The sequence below is a fragment of the Siniperca chuatsi genome, linkage group LG24, assembly GCF_020085105.1.
Source record: "Siniperca chuatsi isolate FFG_IHB_CAS linkage group LG24, ASM2008510v1, whole genome shotgun sequence".
Classification (NCBI taxonomy): domain Eukaryota; kingdom Metazoa; phylum Chordata; class Actinopteri; order Centrarchiformes; family Sinipercidae; genus Siniperca; species Siniperca chuatsi.
This window is the reverse complement of record NC_058065.1, coordinates 16,172,880-16,190,964: the sequence shown is the minus strand read 5'-3', so window position 1 is coordinate 16,190,964 and position 18,085 is coordinate 16,172,880. Positions and strand designations below refer to the sequence as shown.

Genomic DNA, 18,085 nt, shown 5'->3' with positions numbered 1-18,085 from the left:
ATTTGAACCTGCTCACCTCACCCTCCCATTCCAAGCGTGTAGGAGAAACTACAGTGGCTGCGAAACACGCGAAAAACGCAAAAGGCTTTATCTAGAGCCAGTTTTGGTTTGTGCTCTCTGGGCTACTGTAGAAACATGGCAGTTCAATGTCCTCTGTGGAGGTTCCTGTCTAGATGGTAACCCTGGATTTGCAGAAACTCTCGCAAGATTTAGGTTTAGGTAACAAAACTACTTGGTTAGGTTTAGGCAATAAAACTACTTGGTTACTCCTAGGTTACTGTCTAGACAACACCCCGTGGAAGGGGACCTGCTCCCACTGTTCTTCTCATTTTCAGGTGATTATAGAATAATGAAACCATAGTTATGAATGTTAGCCATATTCTGCAAATAGAGCCCCCTAAATATTACACACTGAACCTTTAAATACAAAAGGCCATTACATGTATTTATAGTATCAATGTATCACACAAAAGCGAAAAAAAATACAGTTCATAATACCTACATTTAAAATGTAGATTTGCTCAACTGTATTATCCTATTATTTATGATTATTCAAGTCACACCTAATTAAAAAGTGCCAAGATTTCAACAACAAATTTTTTCCTGAAATTAAATTGTATTTTATAAAACTTTAACTAATAAATTGAGTTTGCTAAACTCGATGAAACAGCTTAAATCAAAAGTTACGATGACAACCGCCCTTTTTGAACTGATTTTGATAGCAGCACAGTTTCTTTGTTGGGGTCAGTTGTGCCTGGAGTACCCCAGGAATTATACTCTTTTTTTAGTGTTTTAATCAAAGTTTTAGAAAGTTGTAGAGATAACACCGCTGGGAGTCAGAGGCAAAGCAGACACCGCTAACTAACCTATGTGAACAAAGTTGATGTCAGCAGAGAATAAATATGTTAATAACTTCGGTTAATGGAGCATAATGCCACCTGGTTGATGACTTATTGCACTCTGCAGAAGGTAAATAAGTGTGTGGGTATTTTAATACTGTACCAATTCGGTGCAGTTTGTAAAAGTTGTGATGCTAATCACGATAAGCGCATTAGCATGCTAGGGAATTAATTGCAAATAGCACATTAGCATGCTAGCGACATTGCATGTGTGTTTTATTTTGTTAGCTTGCACTAGCAGGTGAAGCAATTTTAGGCCATTAGCTCCCAAGCCAGGACCTAGGCCTGCATTGTTTTATTTTGGTTATTATTTTTTATTTCAGTTGCAGTGAGTGTGTGTGTGTGTGTGTGTGTGTGTGTGTGTGTGTGTCTTTGTGCATGTGTGAGTGTGGTAACGTTAAGCTAGTGAAAGGTTATTTTCCAAACTTAATTTATATTGTCATTGTTTTTTATATCTGTGATTGCAGATAATGTATTACTGTTAAACATAAAGTCATGACTTGATTGCCTCATACAGACTGCAGCAACAAAAATGACTGTGGAGTTGAGTCAATCCCTCTATGGCATGGTCTGAAAAAATAAAAATAAAGTAGGAGTACTATATTGGTGGGTGTCTCATTTATTTTGTATACCACCTGAATGTCCAAATAACCAACAAATTCCTTTCTTACAGATAAACAAAGACATCAAAGATCCTGTCCTGCCCCTTGATTCTACATGTGTGTCACAGCTGAATGGGTGCAGACCCAACTACAATGTGGAGAAGTGGTCACATAGCAAGAGTGTGTTAATAGAACCCATTCAGATGAGGTGGAAGCTGAGAAGTTCTAACAGGGTCATATTAATAAATTATTAAGTACTTTGTTGCTTGCTAAGAAGTACATTTATTTTTTGGTTTACAAAGTGATTTCAAACTGAACTTGCTCCTCATTGCAGCCTACTGTTTGAATGTGTCCTTTTCAGCCTGTGGCTAATCTTTTTATTTATAAATACGATGTTTTACTCCAGCAAGACTTAAAAAAAGAAGCATCATATGAATCTGAATTAAATCACCAGAAATCTCTTGAATTTATACTTGTGCCAATTTAGGAGTAAAGGAGTAAAAAAACAAAATTCTAGAACAACAAGATTGACAGCAGCAGTGGCAACAATATACTAAGAATAATAATAATTTAAATAATCGATTTAAAAGATTTTGGTATCGGAAGCATTCTGGTTTCCGTTTGAAGTCCATTTGTAGTCTGAGTAGTATTGACTAATCACGTTTGAGCGGGCTTTGGTTGCATGCAGGTAAACTGTCCGTGTGGAGAGCAAAAGAGGCGGAATGCGTTGGCTGAAATGAAATCTCGGGATCCATTGGCTATCGTGTGATGACAATTTAGTTTTTTATCAATTGCGGAATCCTAGAGATTATCTTTTTATTAGCTTTTTTAAAATTTGCACGGATTCACTAAAGCTTGGGACAAAGCTAAAGACTAGCTGAAACCTACACTGTATAAACCACACATAAAGATTGTTTCCAATAACTTGCACAGATTTTTAGTCTCTGACAGTCAGGAAGGAGCATAAACTTTACGAGTGAGAAAATACATTGCACAACACAGAACACACTGAACCACTGGTCAGTAACCACTGGAGTTCTGGCAGTAAAGGACCCACAAATCCTGCAAGAACTCTCATTTTTAGCCAGCGCTGACCATCACCTTCATGGGTTAAAATGACAAACTTCGCCAGCAGCAGGTCATATCAGCTCTCTCTAATTAACGTTAATTCAGTGAGCAACTTGATATTGTGCAAAATTAAACAAATCTGGTGTCTGGTTAAAGTGCTCTCTGCAGCAGGTGTCTGCTCAGTCAGAGATCTTCTGTGACGGAAGAACCTCAACTCTGAACTACAGAAAAACTCGCAATTGTATAGTGGTGTTACAAACAACTCCAATACTGTGACATGTCTTCTCTCTAGCAGATCGCGTCACGTCAATTTCAGGGGATTCACTCACTCGTCATTCACTCTTCACATATCATATCAATAATTCCAGCCTATTCAGACCTCCAGTCAAGACTCAATAGCTTGTGAAAAATACGATGTGTCATATTTAGTAGCTACAGCTACAGCTAGTTGTTTCAATGTGTCAGATATGTATTTAATCAACATTTAGGTAAATATAAGTATCGGATTGGATTGAGACATCCCTAATTTTGGGCTCTTTATAATAACATTGACATGAGAATTTGTCTCCAAAGAGGAGACAGTGTGCTGAGATTTTTATGGTTATTGTTTTAGTATGTAACTACGATTAAAGAACATAAAATTTTGTTGATCCTGTTCCTTCACTAAATCACTTGATCGCCGCTCCCTCTCTTTTGCTGATTTCCTCGTGTTGTCTCTTCACACCTTGTGTTGTCTCTCTCTAAATTGACGTTTTTGAAGCCAGGAACTACAGCAGTATATACCTTTAGACCCTGGTTCCTCCAGATGAAACACGGGTAAGGTTCCAGAGTTCCTGAAATTGTTCCTGGGTTTCATCAAGGAAACTAAAAAAGGAGGAAGGGTCATTACGTCACTGTGTAGCGCGTGAACGCACATTGGTGTCACACTTGAAAGCTCTCGGCGCAGTTAGTGTAGTGGTGAATGTGAAGACCACTCCTTCATCGCCTCCTTCTCAGTTTCACAGTTTATCAGTCCAGATGATGGAGGCACTGGTATTTTATTGTTATTTAGGTAATGTTCCATGTGTTTTCAAAGTACATTTCTTTTAATTTGTATGTTAATTCAATAATATATTTGCATGCAAGTTACGTTAATGTTACAGGCCTGAAATTAAATCATTTTTATGGCAAGGCCACTTTGGCCTTTGATAAATACAAATTTATCGGGGCATCACAGCCAAAATGTAGGGCACCAAGGCCAAAACCAATTGTGCAGTAACAATAGGTGATAATTACATTGTATGAAGACAGAACAGGATACAATCAACAATTAGTAGTCAGTGTATTAAAAACAGTACTGAGTTTATTTAAACTGTACACTGTTTGACTTTTCCACAACATGCTGTCTGATTTTTTAAAATGTGAACAATTCATTATATTAATTGTTATTGTTATATTTTAATGATAAAATAAAGTCTATAAATAGGCTAAGGGTGATCAAAATTAATCTGAACAAGTTTCAACACCCATGCAACGATTAGCATTTGAGTCTGAGATCATAGGAGCAGTCACAAAAATGACTCAACTCGCTAGCTGCGCTATTTTAGTGGGAGAAGACCGTGGGAATGATGCGAACCATTCCAAAAATTAAGATTTCTCACTAAAATACGTGTTGGTTGGTGGATCAGATACATGCCGAATTAAACACCGACTCATAACACTGTTAATTTACCGTCTATCGCGTGTGTGTCTTAGTGTGTGTGTGTGTGTGTGACGGTATTTGAGGAGTTACCAAAGTAACTACCCGGTTTGCTGCTTCCTGTTTGGTGCTGGAGCGATATATTGTTGTGGTGTGTCAAGCAGGAAAGCAGGAGTAAGACCCAAATACAGACAACGGAGGCTGAGCAGGTGCAGTTTGATAATTTATTAACAAAAGAAGGCTTACGTATACTGGAGACGGGAGGAAAAAGTAGCTCACAGCACATAAGCAGTTTCAAAACAGAAACACAAGTCTAGCGGTGGGCAGGCAAAAGCCAAAATCCACAGACAGGCAAGGTACAAGGGTTCAAAGAATCCAGGGGAAAAACAAACCCGGGTGCTTGACAGAGATACAACGTACAACGATCTGACGCAGAACAAAGGAAGGACACAGACTAAATACACTTAGGTTAGGTTGACAACGAGACACAGGTGAAACTGATCAAGACATAGTCAAAGACAAGAAGCAAACTAAAAGACACTTGAGGGAAGGAGGCTATTTCAAAATAAAACAGACTCAAACCCAAAACCATGACATATATGCATAGACGGTGAGAAAAAGTTTTTTTGACAGCAGAGTTTATTTTGTTTATTTCTATTATTTCAACACAGATTTGTTGTTCACATTGTAATGTTAGCATTATCAGGGAAAAAATACCATATGTGCGCTCCTTTCATGGCATCGCGCTGAAAAAGTAGCAACCCGTCAGATCTCACAAGTTATAGCTAAACTCTATGTACGTTTATAGTTAGCTAACACTATGCAGCAATATCCTGGTAAACTTTAAAACACACGTGTATTAATACTTACACTGTACAGTGCTGTTAGCTGTTTGTGCTTATCACATAACGCTAATTATTAGCTAACGTTAGCTAGCGGGTTAGCTGTAAATGTTCATTGTTTATGTTAACACAGCTATATCTGTGGGAGTGGAAGAAATCTCGTACTACTGTTGATGTCCAGTGTGATGACGGAGACACTGGAAAACGTGAGTTTATTTGCTGTGGCGCATGTAGATTTAAATGAGGAAATCTGCAACTTTCTTTTAAGGGCACATAAAATAAATAATGGACTGGAGCTTCTTATGCATGTGTGACTGAGGTTAGTAACAGACTAACACTTTGTGCCCATTAGCTAACATTATGTAATTCTTTGTTTTTGATATGGTGAGTATGCCTTTAATTGTCTTTGGATACTATTTGGAGACCAACAGCAAATAAACAAATGCACACATTTGGACAAATCAATAATCATCTTGCAAACCATGCATCTTCTATAGGCTTGAATAGAACTGGCACCAAAGTCTGGCACCAAGCAGAGCATTAGAATGTTGGTATGATGATGTAATGTCAGGCTGTGCTTCTTTAAAAAAAAAAAATCTTAATACTAAAAGAAATACTGATTAAAAGAAGTCAAAGTAGACAAAACTCAAGTGAAAACAAAACACCACACCACAAGTTGCAGTACAAATACAATGGTGTATTAGTATTATCAGTAGAAGATGGTAGAAGATAGTATCAATAACAGTAGTAGTAGTATCACCTGGGGATGTTGAGGAAGACCAGACACTGTAGCTTCAAGTCCTGAACCTTTGATGTTAAATCTGTCCCGTCACACTGGAGACAGAGAGAGCGATAGAAACAGAGTATATTAATGCATCATGATCAAGATGTTCACCTTTTTGTTTTAAAATGAGATGAACTTTTACTTTTCTGACAAAATAATAAGAAGAAACTATTATTTAGAGGAATTACCTCCCTGGAAGCAGTAGGCGATTTGAGAGGGGACACCATCCCCCTTGACAGCAAAATCACCAAAATCCATCCCCCTTGTTAACCTGCCCAAAAACCTAATCAACTGCCAAACTGACAGTTAACTTAACTGCCTGTCCTGCTAGCTAACTGACACCAAGCTAAGAAGGCCAGCAGTGGTTTGACGGTCACAGGCCAACCTCTCTTTAAACAAGTATATACTACTACATATGTAAAAAGACACATAATGCTTATGCTTATGTTATGCTTATGTTACCATATTCTAATATTTACAATGCGCTGAGGAAATAGTGGCTGTCAATTTCACCATTATACACCGGTAAGCTCAGTATTTAAAACAGGTGAGAGTGCATAAGTTAAAATAAGCAAAGGTCCTTATGCTAAATTGCAGGTAATGTGTTTAATAAGTTAAAACAATAATTATGCAGGTGTGTGATTGGTATAACCTAATGGGTATAATTTGACAAATTTTTGCAGGTCTTTAGACCTTTTAGTTCTCTGAAAAGTAGTTCATGGGAATGAAAGTTCTGGGTAATAAACATGTCCAACAAAACAAGAACAAAATTCTCTCTTGTTTTGTAGATTTCAAAAAAGCATTTGACTCAATTTGGCATAATGGTCTGTTCCTTAAATTAACTGAAAATTGGGGGGGGGATATGATATCATTAGAACAATGTATACATAATAAATATGCTCTGAAAATTGTCAATATGGAAACAGATTTCTTCCCCCAAAGCAGAGGCTTGAAACAGGGCTGTAGTCTCAGCCCCACCCTGTTTAGCATTTATATTGATGAATTGGGAAAATCACTAGAACAATCAGATTTCCCTGGTCTCACCCTCCCTGACACAGAAATTAAATGCCTACTTTTTGCAGATGACCTAATATTTCTAGCTCTATCCAGTTGCTGTTGTAATGCCTCCTTAGATGATCTGCAAAACTTCTGTCAGACCTGGGCCCTGACACTTAATCTGTAAAGACAACAACTATGGTCTTCCAGAAACGACTCAGGTGTCACAGAAATGTTTGTGACTAAAAATTACCTCTACAGGAAATTCTAATATAGCCATTAATGATCTCAGAGACAAGGGAAGAAGGGCTTTCTATGCTATAAAAAAGTCTTCAAACATAGATATACCTTAGTTAGAATCTGGCTCAAAATATTCAAATCTATAATCGAACCAATTTTACTGTATGGTAGTGAAGTGTGGGGTCCTCCTTGTAAATCAAGACTTTGAAAAATGGGATAAACACCCAATTGAAACACTGCACACTGAGGCCCCCAACAGTGGATGCCAAGCTGAACTAGGCCAATTTTCCCTTTTCATTAGGATACAAAAAAGAGCAATCAAATTCTACAAACACCTAAAAACAAGTGACCCCAACTCCTACCATTACAAAGCGCTCCATTGCCAAGAGGAGAACATAACATAGAGAGGAGTCACCTCAGCCTGCTGGTCCTGAGGCTCACCTCCTCTAACAGCACCAGGCTTCAGGACTGCCCTCACACAATCTGGCCCAACCAAATTATAGCTAAAGAAAGAGAAAATTACATTAACTATTGGATATCTACCACAAAAACTCAAAACAAACTTCAATGCTATTTGGATCTAAACAGACAGTACATGGTGGCAGACTATCTGACCAGACATTAACTATGTACAGACTCAGCAATCACAGCCATAGAGACTGGCCAACACAGGCAGACTTGGCTGCTTGACTGTGCCAGCTCTGTCCACGGAGAAAGGTGGAGACAGAGCAACATTTTATGCTACAATGTAGCACATATGAAGACATTAGAACAAAGTTCTTTTCAAAAATTAAATGTAAATTCCAAGATTTTGATACACTCTCTGACAAGACTAAAATGCAACATCTACTTGGAGAAAATAGTGTCAACGTCATAGAAGCAGCAAGATGTTAGTGCATGACAGCCTAATTGACAACCAGCACAACAACACATCACAGCTGTAGTTAGTCTCCTTACAGCTCACACTCTGCCTTTTGATTTACTTCTCTACTTCATGTGTTTTTACATTTGACACTTACAATTTTTTATTAATATATTGTTGCTAATTATTTCCTAATTCCTAATTACTTCTACATACAGTAGACGTAGAATACACAAACACAGATTAGATTGGCCTATCCTATCTTCACTCATCAAACAAAACTTAGTTTACTGTTTTCTGCCATGTTCTTGTTCTTTTTATTTATTATATTTGATAAGTTGTATTTTTTTTCTCATCTCTTGAATTGTATTATCCTTGACGCTTTGGCAATATTGGTCACCTGACATTCTTGCCAATAAAGCATACTGAATTGAATCAATTGATTTGATTGATTTTTGAAACACTTTTATTTTTCAATAAATAAGGACAATCAAGGCAATACATAGTTACTAGATTAAACAGTGATTAAAAATATTAAAAATGTTGCATAGAAAAGATGGTTAAAGCACAGCTCCCCCTCAACAACAAAAAAGATGGCTCCAGTGAAGCACCATTGAGACATACTGCAAACTCATCAGCATTATTCATGAATGAGTAAAACCTGAAGTCCAATCTGACTCTGGCCTTCACTAAAGACACAAACATTGGAAGCAGCTCCTCACATGAAACATTTTCTACTTTATTTTTATAAATGGACAGTTTGGCCTTTCCCACAACAAAGTTCAACAGCTGCCACGTCTTTGCATTTTCTTTTTTATAACCAGAACCAAATATAAAAGCACTTTCAGACCAATTTGCAATTCATGAACAGATTTTTCAACGTTTCAAATAACACTTCAAGTCTTTTACACAGGAAACAGTGAAAAATAGTTTCTGTGGACTGACAGAAAGGACATTTAATGGACACAGTCGGATGGTTTTAGAAACAAAGCTGTTGACAGCCAGCACTCCCTGCAGAATTCTTCACTGCAGATCACCTGACCTCTTGTTTAGCGGTGGTTTATAAAAAACCTTCCACACTGGTTAACAATTATCCTGCACATTCAGCCCCTCTCTCCATGCAGTGTCTTTTAACCAAGACAGAGAGACAAGGGCAGAGAATGAAAGACAGAGCATAAGAGTCAGCGAGAGGGAGAGAGAGAGAGAGAGAGAGAGAGAGAGAGAGAGCGAGAGAGAGAGAGATTGTTGTTGTTTTTATTTCACACTTGCTTTGGCAATGTAAACATGTTTCCCATTCCAATAAAGCCCCATTGAATTGAATTGAGACAGAGATGCAGCGAGAGAGAAAGTCAATATTTGTATATCGACTTTTATTATATTTATTGCATCTGTCAATGTTAATAATTTTCTGTACTGTTTTGGTAATGGAGGTTTCTGAATTAACAAAATCTAAAGTTAACAGAAGAAGAGTTATAAATAAAAACCTAAACAGAAACGCTGAAATAGCACAATTAAATAGGAGAATTATATGTGGACTCTTAAACATCAGATCTCTGTCATCTAAGGCTGTACTGGTGAACGAATTAATATCAGATTATCATATTGACTTATTTTGTCTTACTGAAACCTGGCTGGGTCATGCAGAATATGTTAGCCTAAATGAGTCCACTCTGCCCAGTCATATTAATACTCATATTCCTCGAGACACCGGCCGAGGAGGTGGAGTTGCAGCCATCTTCGACTCAAGTCTATTAATCAACCCTAAACCTAAACTAAATTATAACTCAATCGAAAGCCTTGTTCTTAGTCTTTCACACCCGACCTGAAAAACACGACGGCCAATTCTATTTGTTATAGTGTACCGCACTCCTGGTCCTTATTCTGAATTTTTATCTGAATTCTCAGAGTTTTTATCAAGTTTAGTCCTTAAAACAGATAAAGTAATTATTGTAGGTGATTTCAATATTCATGTGGATGTTGAAAATGATAGTCTTAGTACTGCGTTTATCTCATTATTAGATTTAATTGGCTTTTGTCAGAGTGTACATGAAGCCACTCACTGTTTTAACCACAACCTCGACCTTGTTCTGGTATATGGCATTGAAACTGAACATTTAATAGTCTTTCCACAGAATCCTTCTTTATCGGACCATTATTTAATAACTTTTGAACTGCTATTGCTGGACTACACGCCGTTAGGCAAAAATTCTTAGTCTAGATGTCTATCTGATATTGCTGTGGCTAGATTCAAGGAAGCAATCCCATCTGCATTTAATTCAATGCTATGTCTCAATATAACAGAGGACTCCTATGCAAATCGCAGCCCCTCCCAAATTGACCATCTTGTTGATAGTGCTGCAGGCTCACTGCGAACGACACTAAATTCTATCGCTCCTCTAAAAAAGATAATAAGATACTACTCATCATTAATAGAGGAAAATAAAAACAACCCCAGGTTTCTTTTCAGCACTGTAGCCAGGCTGACAGAGAATCATAGCTCTATTGAACCATGTATTCCTATAGCGCTCAGTAATAACGACTTCATGAGCTTCTTTAATGATGAATTTTAACTATTAGAGAAAAAATTCATCAAGCCCTGCTTTCAACCGGTGCCGACTTGTTTTCAAACACAGGAACCTTGGAAACAGCTGTAGAGCCTGATGTGTGTTGTGGCTGCTTTGCTCCTGTCGATCTTCTTCAGCTGACTTCGACGATTAATTCATCTAAGCCATCAACCTGTCTCTTAGACCCCATTCCAACTTGGCTGCTTAAAGACATTTTACCCTTAATTAGCACTTCTTTACTGGATATGATCAACCTATCTATATTAACAGGCTATGTACCACAGTCCTTTAAAGTAGCTGTAATTAAACCGCTTCTTAAAAGGCCCACTCTTGATCCAGGGATTTTAGCCAACTATAGACCTATATCTAACCTTCCCTTTCTTTCTAAGATCCTTGAGAAAGCAATCACCAATGAGTTGTGTGACGTTTATTTGAGGATTGAGGTCAGTCAGGATTTAGAGTGCATCATAGCACAGAGACAGCACTGGTGAAAATTACAAATGGGAAAATTGTAATTTTAATTGCATCAGACAATGGACTTGTCTCTGTACTTGTCTTGTTAGATCTTAGTGCTGCGATCGACACCATTGACCATCACATCCTATTACAGAGACTGGAACATGTAATTGGCATTAAAGGAACCGCACTAAGCTGGTTTAAATCCTATCTATCAGATCGATCTCAGTTTGTACATGTTAACCGTGAGTCCTCCGTGCACGCCAAGGTTAGTCTCGGAGTTCCACAAGGTTCTGTGCCTGGACCGATTCTATTCACCTCATATATGCTTTCTCTGGGCAATATTATTAGGAAACACTCCATAAACTTTCATTGCTATGCAGATGATACCCAATTATATCTATTGATCAAGCCAGATGAAACTAACCAGTTAACTAAACTTCAAGCATGCCTTAAGGACATAAAAACCTGGATGACCTGCAACTTTCTGATGTTAAACTCTGACAAAACTGAAGTTATTGTACTTGGTCCCAAACACCTCAGAGACACATTATCTAAAGATATAGTTACTCTAGATGGCATTGCCCTGGCCTCCAGCAGCGCCGTAAGGAACCTCGAAATTTCTTTGATCAGGATTTGTCCTTTAACTCCCACATGGGACAAACGTCAAGGACTGCCTTTTTTCACCTACGTAACATTGCAAAAATCAGGCACATCCTGTCTCAAAATGATGCAGAAAAATTAGTGCATGCATTTGTTACTTCTAGGCTGGACTACTGCAATTCCTTATTAACCGGCTGCCTGAATAAGTCTCTAAAGACTCTCCAGTTGATCCAGAATGCTGTGGCACATGTACTGACAAGAACTAGGAAAAGAGATCATATTTCTCCAATATTAGCTTCTCTGCACTGGCTCGCTGTAAAATCCAGAATAGAATTTAAAATCCTTCTCCTCACCTACAAAGCTCTTAATGGTCTGGCACCATCGTATCTTAAAGATCTCATAATACCATATTACCAGACTAGAACACTGCGCTCCCAGAATGCAAGGTTACTTGTGGTTCCTAGAGTCTCCAAAAGTAGAATGGGAGTTATCAAGCTCCTCCCAGTTTGGGTTCAGAAGGCAGACACTATCTCCACATTTAAGAGTAGGCTTAAGACTTTCCTCTTTGATAAAGCACGGCAGCGGCAGATGGCCGCCCACCATTGAGTCTGGTTCTGTCCAAGGTTTCTGCCTCTTAAAAGGAAGTTTTTCCTTGCCACTGTCGCCAAATGCTTGCTCGTGGTGGGATTTGTTAGGTCTCTGTAAATAATATTATAAAGGGTATGGTCTAGACCTGGTCTACAGGAAAAGTGCAATGAGATAACTTCTGTTGTGAATTGGCGCTATATAAATAAAATTGAATTGAATGTATCTGTCATGCCAATAAAGCTTATTTGATCTGATTTGATTTGATTTGACAGTCCACAAGAAGGAGAGAGAGAGAGATGAAGTGACTCAGTGTTTTCACACAAATAACTGACTGCGTGATTGACAACTACTCACCACCACTTTGATGTGCTTAGACAGGTCTTTGGAGCTTCCCATCAGGAAATCTGAGAATGCTGTCTGTATGAGAGACACACACACAGACACACAGAGACAGGCAGACAGGTAAGCAGGATTCTCTCAGAGGAGTGCATTGTGAAACCCACAGAAGGATTGACTGCCTCAGAGGAAAGTCAGAGACAGTGACTCAAAAAACAATCTTCTTAACTGCAAAGTTATTTAGTTGTGTGTCTCTTACCACACTTATACAGCAGCCTGATCTGAGACACCTAATGTTTACCACATAAAGGGGCCAGAAGACTGACAACAGACACTTGTAACACATCCTGGAAAGCAACTGGTGTGACCTCATACCTAAAACTATATATACTATAATATACTTATATTTCAAAGAACAACTGAGGGCCCCAGAACATTTTAGTGACAAAACTGGTATGACAGACAATAATACTGTAAGTTTCTCTCATTGCAAGTCTTCTGTGGTTTTGTTAATTGTGGTTTTGAATTTTGACTTTGCTTAGGTACAGGCATCAAATAAAAACCTTGATTCTCAAATCTATGGTTCATTTGCACAGCTTATGCATTTCTTGTTGAAGTCTTACATATAGTTACAAATATATTTAATTGATCCTGTGATGCATTGTGTTAGCCTCTGTGATCTAAATGGATTAAATTGCTTGTTTATCAACATGCTCATTGTGTAAATCCTAGCAAGCAAAATATTTGAGCCAACTGTCACAACTTTTCAAACATAAATGTTCCATAGATTTCAGTAATCTGGTTGTGTCACAAAAATAATTAATATCAGATGAATCTTTAAATTCAATTCAAAATGTTCATCCTCAAAGTGCAACTTATCACATGTAATGTAGTTTACAGGTACAACTCCTCAGCTATCATTTAGCAAAAAAAAACATTTACACACGGGGCAAAACTGAGTTTTATGTAGGTATCACATATAGTGAACATGGAGCAAAGAGACATCAGAGAGGGACAACAGCCTGCTCATATATAAGGGAGGATTTGTCAGTATACGATGTGTGATGTGCTTGGTCTGGGAGAGGTGGACACAGAGGGAGGACAGAGACTCCATGTTGCTGTGAGAATACCACAGCAGAGGCTTGTAGGGGAGGGTTGCACCATGCAAAAAAGAGTTATGTGTATCGTAAGGGCAAATATTTGATGAAATGCTGTGACCACATAGATAGTGTTTGGATACCAAATGAGGTGTTTACAAGATTTATGAATACATTATTTATATTTATAAATAGTTGTAGTAGTAGTAATGTACATGAATTAGTTGTATTGATACATTTGGTTTTTTTTCTCTCCTAAATAAATAAATCACCTGTCCTGTGTTCTCCTTTGCGAAAAAAGCAGAAACCAAAATAGAGAAATTTATATTTTATATTTTTTGGTTTTATGATGGCGCCCCCTAGTTTTGCATTATTTCAATGGAATACCATAAGGTATCCATCTACGTAGATGCAGACCTTATTTCGATACAGGCAACCAAATCTTGCATACAGCAGTAACATTAGCATTCTATCATAGTGAGAGCAGACAGTCACAGTGGCTAACAGCCAGACAGTAGTGTAATGAGAGGAACTGTGTGCCAGCGAGGGAGGGGGAAGTAAGTAGAGAGTGACCCACATTAGCTTTCCTGCTAAAGTGTCCTTATCTAACTTAAAAATATGAACACACGTTTTACATTTATCTACATTTGTCTGACAGTTATAGTCACTAGTTACTGACGCAATGGCGGCGCGTGTAAATGCGGTGTAGACACGGGGAGGGGGAGGCAGACTCTGCACTTACATCAATGATGCTTGGTGCTCAAATGTAGTCAAAGTTGAAGGACAATATTCCCCACATGACAAAGTGTTAATGTTATTCACCAGTGTTTTTGTTGCTGTTGTTTACATTTCCCCAGACACAAATTCAAAAAATGCAGTACAGGAACAGGAATCAGCAGTCACATGACAAAACAACCTTAACCAAACAGACCTCCGAACTGTTTTACCTAAATTCCACCAGCATGTCCATACCCCCAACAGGGAAACAATACCCTGGATCATGTTTACATGAACATTCCTGGCAGCTACAAAGCTGTTCCTTGCCCCTAATTTGGAAATACACATTTCCTGCTTCTCCTGCCAACTTACTCCCAGCTGATTAAAAGGATCAAACCATCAGAAAAAATTAGTTAATGTGTGGTCAGATGAAGCTACAGCAGCTCTGCTGCCACCACCCAGAAGAACCACATCAATCTTGAGTAATTTTCATCATCAGTGACATCATACATCAGCAAATGTGTTGATGTGATGATCACAAAGACAATAAAATAATTCCCCAACCAGAAAGCCTAGATGAATGGAGAGGTGAAGGCCTTTTCCAGAGCCAAACAAGCTGCCTTTCGGTCAGGAGACAATTGGTAAATGGACTGCATTTATATAGCAACTTTCTAGTCCGACCACTCAAAGGCTTTACACTACATGTCAACACCCATTGGTGTCATTCACCCATTCACACACATATTCCATACACTGATAGCAGAGGCTGCCATACAAGGTGCCAACTCCTCATCAGAAAGAATAATTAATGCTCATTCACACATACACTCACACACCGTTGGCACAGCCTTCAGGAGCAATTTGGGGTTCAGTATCTTGCCCAAGGACACTTCGACATGCAGCCTGGGGGGAACCGCCATTCTTCCGATCAGTGGACGACCCACTACCTCTAAGCCACAGCCACCAAGGAAGCATACAGCGCCACCGAGCTAGACTGAAAGCTGGCATCAGCAGAGACTAGAGAGAGACCTCAGCACCAAAGGCAGGTTATCCAGACCATCACAGGCTACAAAAGCAGGAGGGGGCACTGAGCTTAACACCTTTTATGCTCGCTTTGATCTCCTCAACACAGAGTGAGCTGAAAAGTCTACTCTGCCTCCAAAGGACCGCCCACTGTCAGTATCCACAGCAAATATAGATACTGGAAAACTAGTCCCTGGCCATGTACTGACATTTTTAACATATTGCTGTGCTTAGCCCCCTCTTTTCACGCTGTACACCCACGACTGCAACCCCCGACATGGAGAGAACTCTGTTGTGAAGTTTGCAGATGACACCACCATCATCTGCCAGATTTCAAACAACGATGAAACTTCATACCGCAAGGAAATTAACAATCTTATACGGTGGAGCACAGAGAACAAATTCAGCGACACGATCTAATCTACTACCATCTCCACTGTCTTTAGAGTGTTGAGCTCCAAGTTGTTCTCACTGCACCAGATCACCAGATGGTCAATCTCCCACCGGGGCCAGTACAAGTTTATGCAGGGCAAGTTGATTGACCAGTCACGGTGGACTGGTACCCTTATGAAAAGACGATCGCTCCCAGGTCTACTCGACGAACGGAGTAGACCTGGGATCCCAATATATTACCAATGTGGCATGTCGAAGGTAAATTAAAGTTCTGAACTACTGTAAATTTGCTCATAGTGTTTAGTCTAATGTTAGCCCTATTATGAGACACTTTGCTGAGGGACTTGTTGCTGTGTGGCACTCAGCTGTTTTATAATCTGCTATGAGATTTATTTTCAGCAAGAAAACACTTCGACTAAAGTTAGGTCAACACTACGTCAAACTTCAACTTTTACTGTAGCTGTCTGTCTAATGTTGAGCGCTGTGGGTTTTCATAGTATCCCTACAATGTACTGTACTGTACTCTTTGACTGGTTTAAAATGTAAATATTTAACTAATGTCTTATAGTGTAAGGATGGTTGAAATATAATTTTACGGTAAGTGTTGCAATATAGGGCCCCTATAATTATTAAATGATGGGGGGAAAAGGGTTACCTAAAGCTAGCTAGCCATATCCTAAGATTACCATAGATAACGTTACATGAAACACCACAGCACAAAGTAACCTAAATCTATAGCTAATGTATAGCTATATGTTGCAAAATGAATTCATTACTCTATAACGAAAGATTCATCACTTGATATGACTGAGTCTGTCTCACTCCACTCAACCATGAAACGAACTGGCAACCACTGGAATGGAAGGGGGTAGGGGAAGTGCGTCATCTATTGGCTGAATGTTATCAATGTTATCAATAGCACCTTTAAACAAACATTTAACATGGAGATGCACTCACCCCAGCATAGAACATCTTATTCCTAAAACGACTGTTAAACTTCTCTGGGTTGGCCTCTAAAACAATGACAGACAGAGAGACAGTAAATAAACAAAACATTTCATATATAAGTAGCATCAGTATTAATGTGAACAATATTAAGGAACTTCTCACATAGTATATAGTGTAGTGTGCAGTTAGTACCAATAACATTTGTTTGTCATTGTTCTGATTATTAATATGAATGTACCTCTTGACTCGTGGAACTCTAGAGTCACATGGGCATCAAATCCAAGACTGAAGTAATTGTTGAAAACATCTAGAGGAAGCTGAGAGAGCATACCCACAAAACATGCACAAACATAAAAACACACCAGTTACATCTGGGTTAAAAATGTAGTCCAATCTGGTTCCTTTTCCCGCTCCTGTGTACTGGTGAACAGTGGTGGAATGTAACTAAATACATTTACTCAAGTACTGTACTTAAGTACAAATTCAAGGTACTTGAACTTTACTTGAGTATTTCCATTTTATGCAACTATATACTTCTATTCCACCACATCTCAGATGCAAATGCTGTACTTTCTACTCCACTACATTTGTCTGACAGCTTTAGTAGTTACTTTTCATATTACAATTTTTCATACCCTTCCTGTCCAGTGCAAACCATGTATCTCCAAATTTGGTGATTTTTAAGGATGAAGTTTTCCTTTATGGGTTGAGAAAATTCTCCTACTTCCTAAGCTAAATAAACTATTTAACCCCCACCACCCAAAGGTTGAGCAAAATTAGCTCAACCATAAACATCTACAGCAAAATGCAACATACACATTTGATAAGAACTTTTAGCACCATTTAGGAGGACTCCTAGTGGTAAGAGAAGACACCTTGTAACTGACGAAAGTGTTGGTCAAGATAAACTTATGATTTGCTGGTGGCCCTTGACAACAGGACGAGGGGTGTGGAGCTAGGCTGTGAAGCGATTTTTGTATTGTGGCCACTCAGGGTATTGTACTTCCACGTTCATCAGCTGACAACACATTGGCCCAAAAAGCATTTTTCACATTCACAATCATTGGAAAAGGAGTGGCTGTAAAACAGTGAATACATTTTTTGAGCATAACAATCCCCCAAAATGACATTTTTTTAATCCATTCTCAACCAGCTCGGTTGGAGGACTCCAGTGCACATGCTTTAAGTGTGAGGAAGTCCGCAGAGGCTTTTTCGGTGTGTTGGATGGATAGACTATTGATTAGCTGGTTTACAGATGAAACGTAAATTATGTAAAACAAACCTTAAAGTTTTCTACCTTGCATGGCATAAAAGTGTATTGAATTACAAGCATGTTCTGTCCACTGCCAAAGCAGCTTATTTCTCTCGCCTAATCAGCAACAATAAACA

The 18,085-nt window shown here is 38.6% G+C and overlaps 1 protein-coding gene across 21 annotated transcripts in view; it reads right to left on the bottom strand.

Moving 5' to 3' along the window:
* LOC122872195 (diacylglycerol kinase zeta-like) overlaps positions 1–18,085 on the bottom strand; it is a 172,020-nt gene that overhangs the window by 98,617 nt on the left and 55,318 nt on the right. For all 21 annotated transcript variants that reach the window (XR_006377047.1, XR_006377048.1, XM_044188106.1 and 18 more), the window contains 4 exons: positions 16,935–17,013; positions 16,706–16,761; positions 12,537–12,599; positions 5,850–5,923 (listed from right to left, as the gene is read on the bottom strand). Coding sequence is in view for 19 of the 21 variants with exons in the window: in XM_044188106.1 (XP_044044041.1) it covers positions 5,850–5,923; positions 12,537–12,599; positions 16,706–16,761; positions 16,935–17,013 (272 nt within the window). In the remaining 2 variants the exon portion in view is untranslated. The remainder of the gene's footprint in view (positions 1–5,849; positions 5,924–12,536; positions 12,600–16,705; positions 16,762–16,934; positions 17,014–18,085) is intronic.